Here is a 15,211-nt window from a genome sequence, read left to right as displayed (position 1 = left end):
CTTGCTTGACAGCGGCATTAGAATCTGTTGAAACGTTGCCTATACAGAATAAAGAAGTTGTATATCCATAAAAATTGCCTTCATTCTTCATCTCCTAAATTTAACTCTGCCTTCTTGTTCTCAAGTAATTCTCAGATTGTTTCACATTTTCTAGGTCTGTGTGCCCTGATGTCTGGAATCATCAAAAATGAAAGTTCATTTATAAAAAGTTGAATTTCATTGATAGGGGTGACGGAAAAAACACATCAAGTTAATATTCTGAGAGTTCAAGTCATTTGACAAATAATGCTGTTTGATAATTAAATTTTTTTTATTTTTCCTTTAAAAATGAACTTCAGAAATCAAAGGAAAATCATAAAAGAAAGGATTTCATGGGTGAGATTGCTTTCATTGAACAGTGAAGGCTTCATTCTTGTTTGAACCACTGCAAAGCCAGGTTGATAAGAAAATCTGAAATATTGATATCACCTCAACAGCATAAAACTCATGAAGCCAACGATGAACTTGCAGTATAAATAAGCTTTATGTGTCTATCATACTGGTTGTTAGTTGTAAGATGGCAGTTTCCCGTTATCCGACACATCTAATGTCCTGGACTGAATCACAGATAGCATAGTGGAGACATTAAGGCCCTGATAAATTCTTGTAAGCTTCTTGAATGGAATTAGAAAGCACTAAAAATGGAAATATCTGTATATTGTGACAGTTATCTATTTCACAAGGTTTAACATCCAGCACTTCCTTTAATATCACTTGCTTCCAGTTAATGTGTCAATATTGATACTAGACTTTAACTGTTTCCAGCTCGAACAATTTGCGAGATCAAATCCCTGCCAAACTTTCAACAGATATCACAGTTTGTCAGAAGAGAAGCAAATATTGATATTGAAGGCCGATTGTTTGAGCCGATAGGCTCCTGTTTCTGTCTGTTTGCTCCCGAAGCTGTTGGCCCATTAGACCAGGGTGTTCACACACATGCAGTGATAGGCCAGGAATTAATCTGGGGTAATATAACAGATATTTTCCGTAAGTGACAGAAGTGGCATTCTTCTGAAATTAGAATGCTGCCTCAATGCCTGATTGGAATCTGCCACCCTTTCCAAATGTGACTACTCGATGTAGACTACCAAATTTGAATTACTTGGTTATAAAGAAATTTGAATGGCTAGACTGCAGTCGATCTGTGTAAGTTTACATAAATGAAATAGTGATTGGTTGGTGTGTACTTACTATGGGCTATTTGGCTGCCATATTTCCTAGCCGTCATGACCATATTTGGGTTTCTTTCTTCAGTCACCTTCAACAAATTTGGATTTCATGGCTTCCATTCAATTGACTTGTCACCAAATTAAGATCCCTTCGTTATCACTATATTGGATTGCATTGATATATAAAATATAGAATCCTTGGATATCACCAAATATGGATCCTTGGGTATCACCAAATATGGAATTCTTGGGTATCACTAAAAATCGAATGGTAGATATCACCAACTATGGAATTCTTGTATATCGACTGTCAATATTTGCTGTCATCAAGTTTGGAATTCACCAAAATGATATGGCCAACTGCCGAATTGCAGTTTTCAATTTTCACAAAATTTGCATTTCTTTGCTATTTCCAAATTAGAATTGCTCATATATGCTTCCACATGATTTAGCTTGGGCAGAATGGCTGCACATTGCAGTTAGTATATACGAAGACTAGGGTGTGTGAAATTAAGTACTCTGGCTGCACACTGGTATTTGGTGTCTGGTGCCAAACAATATGAATCTCAGAGCATTCTGATTTGATATCAGAGCCTGAGTTCCACTGAGCACCTGGTGTCTCATGCACGGCTGGCTGGTATAGTATTTTATAATACTGAAGCCACTTGAGATTGAATTTTCCGTTCCTGTGACCCGTGAAGATCCGGGGTAGAATAGGTCTTCAGCAACCCATGCTTGCCACAAAAGGCGACTATGCTTGTCGTAAGAGGCGACTAACGGGATCGGGTGGTCAGGCTTGCTGACTTGGTTGACACATGTCATCGGTTCCAAATTGCACAGATCGATGCTCATGCTGTTGATCACTGGATTGTCTGGTTCAGATTTGATTATTTACAGACCGCCGCCATATAGCTGGAATATTGCTGAGTGTGGCGTAAAACTAAACTCACTCACTCACTGAAGACCTACATAATATAAGCTTCCTTCCCACATGGAACCTGTGAAGATCCAGGTTAGAATTGGTCTTCAGCAACCCATGCTTGTCGTAAGAGGCGACTAGCGGGATCAGATGGTTAGGCTCACTGACTTGGTTGATACAGATCATCGTATCCCAACTGCATAGATCGATGCTCATTATGTTGATCACTGGATTGTCTCGTCCAGACTTGATTATTTACAGACCACTGCCACATACCTGAAATATTGGTGAGTGCAGCCTTAAGCACCAAACAAATAAATAGAGTCACACTCTCTCACCTTCAATCACACTCTCTCACCCTCAATCACATACTCTCCCACTCCCCTCTTGTACCTGTATCAAGTCCCAGTCTAAGGCTGGAGTTCTAATTACGAGTACCATAAGTAAAGCCATGCATCTTGTGTAACACACTTCTCCAGTTCCCAGTGGGTCCCGATGACCAGTCTAACACCAGACCCTGCATGGGTACAATCTCCACAACTACTGCCCTGTGTTATTCTCATTGACTGATGAAGCCTCTCCACGCAATATTCCCTTACAAAGGCGCATAGAATTTGGCACGAATGTTGAACAGTGATGAATTTGCCATGCCATCAATTCTTGATGTTTGATATGAATAGATTTACTGAAAGTCTCGTTTGACTCAAAGAAGGGAGGGCAAGGTTATTTCCCCCGCTGCTGATAATGTGTCTCTGGGGATTAGTGTACAGCAGAGGTGGTCCTATATGTAGAAAATTAATGACCTCTGGTCTCAAGTGGTTGTAGCATGGCCCTCCCTGTGTTGCTGTGTCAGCAGGGATGGAGATTGTTGGTGATAGTGTATTGTTCCATTGTGTGGATCTTATGATGGATCCCGTGGTCAAAGGTGATCATCCAGTCCCTTCTGTGTCTCTTGTTTGTTTAACAGTGGGTCTCTCGTGGGTCTCTTGTTTGTTTAACGGTGGGTCTCTTGTGAGCCACTTATCCCCCGCCGCACGTTTAGCGAAGCGGGGGATATAGTATTAGGCTCCGTCCGTCTGTCCGTACGTACGAATTGCAACATCTTAAGAACCGTTGACGAGATTCTTTTCATATTTGGTACCTAGGTTCATCACAGTATAAGAAAGGCCCAAGTCAGGTTTTGTGACCTTGACCTTCATTTCAAGGTCACGAGGGGACTTTAACGTTTTACCTGCATGTTAAGCTATCTGAAGAACCGTTCTCTGGATTTTCTTCATATTCAATACCAAGCTTTATCTAGGGAAGGTGCAGGGCCCAGTTAATTTTGGTGACCTTCACATAATTGTCAAGGTCATGGCGACCCTTTGAAGATTTCAGCATGTAAACCTGCATGTTAAGCTATCTCAAGAACTGTTCTCTGGATTTTCTTCATATTTGAAACCAAGCTTTATCTAGGGAAGGCGCAGGGCCCAGTCATTCAAGGTCAGACCGCCTCCGTGGTGTAGTGGTTAGAGCGTCCGCCCAGAGAGCGGAAGGTCACGGGTTCGATCCTTGTTCACATCATACCAAAAGACGTTAAAATATGGTACTTGTAGGTCTCTGTCTGGCGTTCGGCATTAATGGGTACAACAAGGACTGGTCGGCTCGGAGTCAGTATAATGTGTCTGAGTGGGGTATTCATGCTTAACTGCGGCATCGTATCTCAGTGAGCTAGCACTATCAAACCAGCTTCAGTCTGGGCTAGTACAAGAAGCCGCACATACACATACACACGCATGCACATCGTCATATGAGAGAAATATTAACAAGTACGACGTAAAACCCAATTTCACCTCACCTCACCTCAAATTGTCAAGGTCAAAGTCAGTCTTGAAAATATGTGCGTGTTTGAACACCTAAAGAGCAAGATATCAAGAGAGGTTGACTGGTCATGTTTTTGTTGACATTTAACTTAAACTTTCATTACTTTATAAGTTTGATTTAATAATTTGCAGCGGGGAATTATGTCACCTTAGTGACAATGCTTGTTTCTTAAACAATGGGTCTCTTGTGAGCCACTTGTTTGTTCAACAATGGGTCACTTGCGAGCCACTTTATTCAACAACGAGCCACTTGGGGTTTTTTAAACAATGGGTCTCTTGTGAGCCACTTGTTTATTCAACAATGGGTCTCTTGTGAGCTACTTGTTTATTCAACAATGGGTCTCTTGTGAGCCACTTGTAAATTCAACAATGGGTCTCTTGTGAGCTACTTGTTTATTCAACAATGGGTCTCTTGTGAGCCACTTGTTTATTCAACAATGGGTCTCTTGTGAGCCACATATTTAACAATGGGTCTCTTGTGAGCCACTTATTTAACAATGGGTCTCTTGTGATTTGCTTGTTTGTTTAGCAGTTGGCTAGTGTTTGTCCGATTTGCATGTGAACCACGCATTTGAATGTGTCCTTAAGATACATTGGATTCTTATGTTTATGATTGTCTAGTTATTTGGGTCTTTCTGTGCCTTGTGTACCCAGGGTTTCATGTTTATGAGTGTAGAACAACAAACATAGGTTTAAATCAACCAACTGAATACCAGGATATTTAACAGGAAGTGCAACCAAAAGTACAAGAATAATCCATATTTCTGTGTGGCTTGCTACATGCTCTGTAGGGTCAGAGTTGTGTCCCCTTGTTGAAAATATTGACTGCTGTTTGTTCCGATTATGTACCTTGGTGATGATGTCAAAACTCGGTATGGTTGAGAATAGGTCCCAACATATACTTGTCATAACAGACAACCAAATGAATCCGATGGTGAGACTGGGTGCATTGACTGATAGCTTTATCATCATACAATGATATCAAGCACTGAATTGTCTGGTCAAGGCATAACTATTTACACACACTGTTGCCATTTTTGCTTTAATACTGCTGAATGCTGCATTAAACAAAATGCTCAGGGGAGCTAATCCATAATTTTGTTTACTTGCATGTTTGTATGATGGTGGCATCTGTTATGGTTAACCTGATTCTGGGTAGTTATTGGTGGTAATTCTGGAATTCCTAACATCTCAGGTTTATTTATCAGGCAATGTGATCTAGCTGTATGAGAGTTACATCTGAATAACAATCATTTACAATGATTTTATCACCTGCACCATCCTGTATAGATCCTGGTTAGAATTAGACTTCAGCAACCGATGGTTAGAATTAGACTTCAGCAACCGATGCTTGTCGTAAGAGACGACTGACAGAGTTGGTTGGTCAGACTCACTGACTTTTCTCATCTTATACCAATTGCCTGAACGATGCTCATACTGTAGATCACTGGATTGTCTGGTCCAGACATGTATCAACATTTGCATTATGAATTACATTTTGATGTTTCAGACCAATGGCGAGGGTGACTGGGAGTCAGAGGAGATTGCTCTGGAGAGGGTAAGTTGCGGCTTGTGTTGTACCTCAGCTCTAGATACTCAGGCACAAGTGACACAGCTCTGTTTCATGTCAACACTACCCAAATACACGTTCTTACATATAGTGTCTTCATTGCTGCCCAGTGTTTGGGGGCTCACTGGGCAGAGTTGTGTCCCTTTGTCATGCCAGGATGTGCTGTTGTGTGTTCCAATCCTACAGTCAACCTAGCACAGTTCCCAGAACTAAAGCTTTTTGAAGACAGATTAATACTTATTTTGAATTTTTTCAAAGGCCAGACTTTTTCTGTTACTAGAACAAATACCAGAACATTCCGGTAAACATGTGTGCCTTGAATCACCTGGGGTTGACAGATGACACCAGGAACACCTGGGGTAGGATTTGTGTTCTGCAACCCAGGTTTCCGGAAGTAAATGACTAATGGGATCAGGGGATCAGGGCTTGCGATATAGGTAATGCTGCTGAAACTCTCACTGATGTGGGTGATATGTCATTGTATCCCCATTTGCTTAGATCAGTGCTCATGATGTCCGATTGTCTGGTCCAGACTTGTTCATTTATATATGTTACAGGGAATGTGTGAAACCAGGGATTTCACGTAATCCCTGAAAGAGTCAGTGATTTCATGAAATCCCTGTGACCCCCAGGGATTTCATATATTCCCTAAAATTTCCAGGGATTTCATGAAATTACTGAAATATTTGCTCAGTGATTTCATGACCAAATTTCACACCAAATTTATAATGCGAGTACAGAGTATTTCCTGATAAAATTCATTTGTTGGGACAAGATAGAGTGTTATCATACAAGCTATTACACTTCAGTAGCACTTTAAAACATTTACAACGTATTGATTAACACTGAGACTAAACAGTAAAGCCGTGAGAAAATTAACTTGGTATCCCAACTCATGGTAGTAATTAGCCAAAAGTGTCATCGGTAAATTGTCAAAGTTTTCAACTCCAAAGAACTAAGGGATGAAATGAGACTCAACAGTAAAGTTTTAAGCTACAAACATTAATTTCACGCATTCACTGATATCCTAACAGGGAATGTGTGTAATGGAACACCAATAAAATCAGTAATTTCTTGAAATCCCTGGAAATTTTAGGGAATACATGAAATCCCTGGGGGTCACAGTGATTTCGCGAAATCACTGAATCTTTCAGGGATTACATGAAATCCCTGGTTTCACACATTCCCGGTAACATATACGTCTGTGACTTAGCTGGAATATTGCTATTTTCGGCATTAAACAAACAAGAGCAAAAGAAGCCATTGTTAGTCTTGGGCTGACTATTATTGTCTTGCTGGGTTGTTGGAGTTGACATCATTCCAGACAACCGACCCGTGAAGGTCCCGGGTTAGAATTGGTCTTCAGTAACCCATGCTTGTTGTAAAAGGCGACTATGCTTGTCGTAAGAGGCGACTAACGGGATCGAGTGGTCAGGCTTGCTGACTTGGTTGACACATGTCATTTGTTCCCATTGCGCAGATCGATGCTCATGCTGTTGATCACTGGATTGCCTGGTCCAGACTTGATTATTTACAGACCGCCGCCATATAGCCGGATTATTGCTGAGTGCGGCGTAAAACTAAACTCACTCACTCACTCCAGACACCCACACAGTAATAGGACTAGCAGTGTTTTCTATGAAAAAGTTTGATTGCTTCTTTTAAGTGAAAATGACCCAGACCCTTTTTGTATTGACCTGACATGTTCTGGTACTAGAGCAAACACTGAGGACCTGGATGGTAAATGCCAATGACCTGTGTCACCTCAGGTCACCTCAGGTCACCTCAGGTCATGCTGCAACTTGACATCCTCATAAACAGTGCTACATAAGCCATGCTACATAAACAAAGGCAATGCATCTACAAGTAGAGTTTCCTCATAGCAACACATCTGTCACATACAGCCAATAACTCTATAGAGGAGGGCAGACTGTTCAAGATTGGTTTAGTCAAGCTGGTTTTAGTGGGACATTGCTTTCGAATGAATTTCACATTTGTCGCTTGTTGATGAACATATTGATATTTATGGGAGTTGGATTGGGAGAATGGAGCTGTATAGATCTGAAGTTGGTGGAGGTAGAGCAGGAAATGGGAAATGGAAAAAAGATAATCTCAAATTAATCTTGAAATTCAAGAATGCATAAATGGTTTAGAAGTGATTTTTTGTGCATCGGGAGGAATCATTTTCTTCAGAGAGCTCAGAGGTTGATTACATCACTTGGGGACATCCAAATTCCAGACACAAGTTTGTAAAGAGGTGATTTGGGCCAGGAGACAGTTAAAGTAACTTGCAATCTGTTGGTCTACTAGTCAATACTTTTGAAACCTGACCTTGTCTGGAAACCGTGATGCTATCAGAGCCCACAAGGTGGCGACAGTGTAACACAACTAATAGAGTTTCAACAACTAGACATATCAGTTTATATGTTTGGAACATATTACTTGACCTCTATTTGCAATACTTGAATAACTTCATGACTCAGCCCTGTGATGTGTCTCATCTTGTGTCTGATGTTAAATGACATAGTGTCCATTGGTGCCGGTCCCAGACAGGATGACATATAAGACCCCAGCATCACCTCCATTGGTGCTGGTCCCATACAGGATCACAAATAAGACCAGAGCATCACCTCCATTGATGCCAGTCCCAGACAGGATGACATATCAGACCCCAGCATCACCTCCATTGGTGCTGGTCCCTGACAGGATCGACATATCAGACCCCAGCATCACCTCCATTGGTGCCAGTCCCAGACAGGATCACATATAAGACCCCAGCATCACCTCCATTGGTGCCAGTTCCAGACAGGATCACATATCCCAGACAGGTTGCCAGTCCCAGACAGGATCACATAAGATCCCAGCATCACCTCCATTGGTGATCACATATAAGTCCCAGCATCACCTCCATTGGTGCCAGACAGGATCACATATAAGATCCCAGCATCACCTGCATTGGTGCAAGTCCCAGACAGGATCACATATAAGATACCAGCATCACCTCCATTGGTGCCAGTCCCAGACAGGATCACATATAAGATCCCAGCATCACCTCCATTGTGCCAGTGATCCATATATCACCTGCACAAGTCCCAGCAGGATCACATATAAGATCCCAGCATAACAAAGTCCCAAACCACATTGTGCCAGGATCACATATAAGATCCCAGCATCACCTCCATTGGTGCCATATATTACTGAGTGCCGTATTAAATAACAAACAAACCCAGGCAGGTTCGATCCTGTCCTTCTGTCAAGCCATCATAAAACTGAGAAAGTCCCCTCAGTTGCAACAGTTGCATAGAACCTGTCAGAACCATCTGAATGTCCTCAAGACATATCTCCACATAGAACCTGCCACTGTCTGAACCATCTGAATGTCCTCAAGACACATCTCCACATAGAACCTGCCACTGCCTGAACCATCTGAATGTCCTCAAGACATATCTCCACATAGAACCTACCACTGTCAGAACCATCTGAATGTCCTCAAGACATATCTCCACATAGAACCTGTCACTGTCAGAACCATCTGAATGTCCTCACTGTGAGACACATCTCACATAGAACCTGCCACTGACCACACATCTGTCAGAACCATCCATCTACTCTCCACATAGAACCTGCCACTGACCACCATCTCCATCTACTTACCATATGCGCTTCAACCATGTCATGGTGCATGGTGATAACAGGCTATAAATGGGCTATTACATTACTAAGCATTAAATAACATGGAAATACTGCTTCAGTAACAGGACTGTTTGTAATAGGACCGTCATTCTCGGTTTTATATTGAGAGTGTGCATGTCAGTGTTGACACGTTTATGCTTAGTCGGCATAAAACTGTGATGTTGAAGCCCTTCCCGGGTACCGTTTAATTACCAGTTTCCAGTAAACCTCTCTCTGTGATTGATTAACTGTTCCCAGCATTAGTTAAAGGTTAGTTCCAAATGGATTAAATCTGCTTCCTTCAGTGGGTTTCATGCAGGATAAAAGCCTTAATGGAATTCTGAAGATTTTCAGATTCTGTACAAACTATTTGTATTGATTGTGGCACATTTATATTTCAATTGTGTCAACATGTTATTTTTTTTAACACACTCCTAAGTGGGTTTTGATGATAGTCGATTTTTTTATGTGTGAATTATGCAGTTTGATGTGAAAAAGAAGATTAATGATAGAAGGATCTGAATCATGATTTTGTAATTTTTACAGTGATTATTAAGCAGATAATGTTATTTTGGACCTAATTGTGGAATTACATAGATGATTAATTTGGATATAGCTATTTAAACATGTTTCCTCTTTTTAAAAATAATCAGGTTGGAATCTTCTTTAACGGAAGAATGATTTTAGATCATAAATGAAAAGAATTTCTCACTATTCCATTAAAGTGATTATAACGATTTATTCCACATCCTACCTATGCCATTCTGCATTAATAACACAGAGACAGGTCAAATCGGAGTCAGCATCTTGTCTCTCAGTGAGATATCCATGTTATACCCCAGCTTAAACTCTCAGTAGGGTTAGCAATATAAATAGCATTAGTCCACATGAGTATAATTAGCAACATCGAAACTATATTTAGTATATAGCTATGTTAGTGCCACAATGTTGACTGCAGCGTTAAACCGCATATCACCCCATTTCACCCATTTTCACCTGATGTGACGGTGCACATGCTCAATGTGCCTTGTATGTTCAATCTTTACCAAACATTTACTTCACATGTTACAGAATCCTTCTCGTTTAAGGCAACTAAATGGATAGTTGCACATTTCTTTCAAAACAGTTAACCAAGGGGCAGGTAATTATATATAATTATATTTTCTTGTAAATCCAAAAGAAAAACATTCTGGACATTAGAATGATGTGAAGAAGGGTAGTGAGACAGGCATAGATGAATGTCTAACAGTTACATTAGTGAGGTCGAATCATATTTTGATAGGATCATCAGTAAAGTGACATCTACTTATACAGTGTTAATGGGAGAATTTGTTTTTCGATATATGTGGAATTTGAATTTGTTTTCGATATATGTGGAAGGAAGGTCTAGCTTCATGTTAAATGGTCCATTTCATGTGATGACTACTCTGGTAATTACTAAACCACCATACTCAGTAGTACAGTAACTCACTTTTTGACAGGGTGTAAATTAAAACAAAGTCAAATTATAAAATTAAATTTTGTGAATTTTTGTTGGGAAACCTGCTTGTGTTTGAATAATTTTACAATTACAGTGCCACTGCTACCCCGAATAATTCTAAAAGCCAATTATTGCACTTATGAAAAATGTATTTTCATCCTTTTAAAGTTTAATTCCGAACAAATACGAAAGCATGTAATACTGTTTTCCTTGTTGAATGTTAGCATCCGATTTCTCATCATCCCAAAGTGAAACAAATGTCAAACTTTTGAAAGGTTGTAGAATTTCATGAATTTAGATGATGTCAAGATTCAGTTATATTCCTTATGTATAAACCAATGACAATGATGGCGCCAGTGGCCTGTCAGGTGATATCACATGAAGATGATTATTGAGTTTATACCTGTCAAGCCTGCCGCAGACATCACTCACAGGCTCTTCCTAACTAGACATATTTGAAGACATTTGTCTGGCGAGAAACAATGTGTCAGGGAAACGAGCTATAAACTATTTGCAGAAAGAAAAATATGTCATTAGCTGTCATGGAAAGGCATTTTTTTTCAAATGTAAATATTGTGTGCTTAATGATATTTTTGCAGATCTGTCAGTCTTATTTTCATAAAATATTGTTAGTTCTGAAGGGGGTAGTATTTCATATTACATGTATGATTGATGTGGAATAGTTTTGTTCAGTAAAATCAAATCAGTCATGAAGGGGAGGTAACTTTACTGCAAATTGAAAACTGATGCCATTGTTTTGTAAGAGCTGATCACGTGACTCAACTACATTTGGACTAGATTTGGGTTAGACTTTCTCCGCAGCAACTCATGCATGTCTTACGAGGTGACTAGTGAGAGTTGGAAGTCAGACTCGATGGCTGCACATCATCATGTCCCAACTGCGTAGTTTGATGCTCATGATGTCAATCACTGGATTGTCTGATCCAGGCTTAATTATTTAGACACCCGTCATACAGATGAAATATTGCTGATTTAGGCAATACACAACACATGCCAACATCTAATATTGGTATGACTGTGTCTGGATTCAGCTTCCTAGTGTAGGACGATACTCATTATGTCAATCACTGGATTGTCTGATCCAGACTCAATATGGTGAAAACAATAACTGAAACACTGTTCAAAACCACATTGAACAAAACTTTTGCACTTTCCCTTTTACATAAAATAAAATTTATATTTAAAAAAATGGAACATCTTTCCTGATTGCGTAAGCATTCTACACAGACCGGATGGCACAGCCCCAGTTCCATGACCAAATCACGAAAATTCATAATCAAAGACGACAGAATTGATGAGTGAGATATCAGGTTCCCAAGTTTCATCCTTGGTAATTACAAGAGCCGAAGAAACACATGAGCATGTGATATTTTAAACACATCCCTGCTTCAAATCTGAATCTTCGTTTACACAATAACAGAGTGGTAACCCCCACACGGCAGCTTGGACCGACACATCCTTGCACCCAGGCTCGTATCATATCTGATATCTGTCAGCTTAATGGGGGGATGAAATACTAAATCTAATTTTGCAGTGGAGGATCAAGAACGTGATTTCTGAGAGCAAGATCATATTCCTCAGACGCCAGATTTTTTGGAGGACAAGAAAAATACGAGTGATGTTAAGTTTTGACAGCGAATCCATAAGGTTACTGGAGAATATTTATTATTTTTGTGTGAATGTTCCTTTATGGATGCACATGAATAGTTACGATTTCTTGTAAATGATTATTGGTCATTTCCTGGAAAAAAGTTATATTCAATGTATATTTTTGTTCTGACGGTTCAATAATACTGTTGATATACAGATGTATGGAAAAATCTCACTGCACAAAATGTTATAAGTAGCATTTTCGAGGAAATTATTGTTGTTCTGTGCATTTTTCTTGAGATAAATATGGGTATTGAGGCAGCTAGTTTATAATTTGAAGATAAAGTTGTGATAGGGCCAGTTGTTGGATTCCATTCCCTCAGTCTGATCGTTCAGCCTGGAGTTGGTGTTGCTGGGTATGCTATTGTGGTCCAGGGCCTCCTTTCACAAAGCACTAAGGTGATCGTAAGTCACTAAGATAACCTTAGCTCAATGTTACAGAATGGGAGTTAAGGTTAACCTTAGTAAAGGTTGCATCTTGGAATTGGCCCCTGGTGCCGCTTGTGTCGGTGAAGACGTGGTCAGTTCTCATAAATTAATTCCATTTGGGAAGTATTCTTGGTGTCTTGTAATAATGACATCAGCAGTACTCTCACTCACTAGCTCACTGCCAACCCACCCTCCATCCACTCTCTAACACCCTCACTCTCCCACTCACTCACCTGTAAACTCTGCTTCTCGGAACATTTTGAATAATGACGTGTGTTCAGTTCTCATAAAATAATTCAATTTGTGAAGTATTCTTGGTGACACCTTTGTCATGTGAAAATGACATCAGCAGTTCACTCACTCATTAACTCACCTGCCTATCCACTTGCCTACCCACCCACCTCACTCACTCACTCACTCACTCACCCCTTTGCAGAGGGAAACATGGGCACTCTCTCTCCCTGTAAACTCATTGCCTATCATAACATTGTGAAAAATGCAGACAAGAAATAAATTTGTTTTGTATGGTTCCATTAAGAATACAGGACATGTGACCCAAATGATTAAGGCACAAAACTTTGATCACTGGTTTGTCTGGTCCAGACTATTTTCAGGTCACAGTCTTTTGCATGAATAACTTCCAGTGTGGAGTTAAACAAATCAAAACAGACTTTAATTGCTAAAGACTTGCGAGAACCTGCAGTCTATTCTGGTGGACTAAGTGAACAGTAAACGAGACACCATGATTCCTGGTTGATATTCTAGTGTTCTCTTTAAAGACCTTTGCAGCTGAAATAGACCAGAGATTGGATATCAGACATAATAGTCTTTTTGCTTCATTGGCCATCAGCAAGCCAAACTTATTATTCTTCTTCAAAGGAATGCTTTTGAATAGAAATGTGAACAGTATTAAGTCTGAAGTTAGATGATGATTACTATCTCCTGAGGACAAGACAGTTGTTGTGGACAAAAGCTGGAAGTAAATGTCAGTGTTGGACAAGACCAGGAGAAAGTTATTAAAGATTGTCTGAAATTTCATATTCATGTTCAGCATTGTTAGGAATGCTGGGCCTCCTCCCTTACAGATATGACAGTGATAAACTGCTCCCAGGTTGGGGGGGCATGAAGCCTTGTTATGTAAGGTGTGGTGATATGCTGTGCAGAGTTGTTCAGGCAAGCTCTGTCAAAAGGTTTGGGCACAGACTGCTAAGCTCTTTTCTCCCACATCAACATGACATGATTTTAAAAAAGAGTTTCAAAGTTATGCTGAAGCAAACCATCAATGTATGCTGAAAGTTTGCTTGAATCCTTCCTGGCTGCTTGCTTGCTTGCTTGCTTGCTTGCTTGCTTGCTCACTCACTCACTCACTCACTCACTCATTCACTCACTCACTCACTCACTTTTTACACGTACCAATCTACACCCTGTGATGAATAATTGGTCCTTGAGTTACCCTGGAACTCAGTGAATATATCTATTTATCATCCCATTCTGTGTTCCACAGGAGATCTCGCTTGTGTGAGATTATATGTCTCCTAAGAGATATCATTTTGACAGTAGATTTTGTACAATGCCCTGACAATGCTATGACGTCATCACCTCTATGATGTCACAATGCTATGACATCGCTGCACTGCAAATCTAATGGTAGTACAGTGTTGAGAGATGTACATTTTTCATTGAAAACTAATGAAGAATGTTTTTTTTATGATAAATAGAATGTCACCATCGTGTCTACTGATATCAGTTATATCAACTCTCGTTGATAAAGGTAAAAATATCCTCGGCAAGCCTTGGATATTTGTAATTTTGTCAACGAGTGTTGATATAATTAATATCAGTAGACACGAGGGTGAGATTCTCTGTATGTAGGAGAGGTTTCAGACCACCATGTACCTTTGAGAGGCATTTGAAGTTGCTTGATAACGGTGTTAGAACCTACACCGAAACGTCACTCTCACAGCAATAAAGAAGTTGTTCATCCATATATTTAATATTGTTATCCATGCTCACCATGTACTTTGACGGGCGATAGACATCTGAACAGAGACATCAACACACAGGCGTCTATGGTCAGAGCCTATTGCTGAACACTGCCTTAAACAACATGCAGACCAACAAACAAATGCTTGTGTTTCATGATTATTGTCTGTTCCAGGGAACAACAGGCCTTGGGTTCAGCATCGCTGGCGGCAGTGACAACCCCCACATCGGCGAGGACCCCAGCATCTTCATCACCAAGATCATCCCCGGAGGTGCAGCAGCAGCAGACAAGAGGCTCAAGTAAGTTACCATGGTTACTTCTAGGTTTCAGGATCCAGAGGTTTGACAATTGTGATGTTCGTACTTCCTACTTCAACAAAGACAGCAGAGGCCTACGGCGCCTCATGCCTATCATAG

General features: G+C 40.2%; 1 protein-coding gene across 13 annotated transcripts in view; it reads left to right on the top strand.

The window, feature by feature from the left end:
* LOC124273272 (disks large homolog 2-like) overlaps positions 1 to 15,211 on the top strand; it is a 343,312-nt gene that overhangs the window by 193,419 nt on the left and 134,682 nt on the right. For all 13 annotated transcript variants that reach the window (XM_046708499.1, XM_046708504.1, XM_046708503.1 and 10 more), the window contains 2 exons: positions 5,500 to 5,547; positions 14,970 to 15,094. In XM_046708499.1, the coding sequence (XP_046564455.1) occupies positions 5,500 to 5,547; positions 14,970 to 15,094 (173 nt within the window). The remainder of the gene's footprint in view (positions 1 to 5,499; positions 5,548 to 14,969; positions 15,095 to 15,211) is intronic.

Source organism: Haliotis rubra, unplaced genomic scaffold (assembly GCF_003918875.1).
Source record: "Haliotis rubra isolate DU_JTF1 unplaced genomic scaffold, ASM391887v1 Scf179, whole genome shotgun sequence".
NCBI lineage: Eukaryota > Metazoa > Mollusca > Gastropoda > Lepetellida > Haliotidae > Haliotis > Haliotis rubra.
The sequence above is the reverse complement of the archived record's forward strand: the minus strand, read 5'-3'. Positions and strand labels throughout refer to the sequence as shown.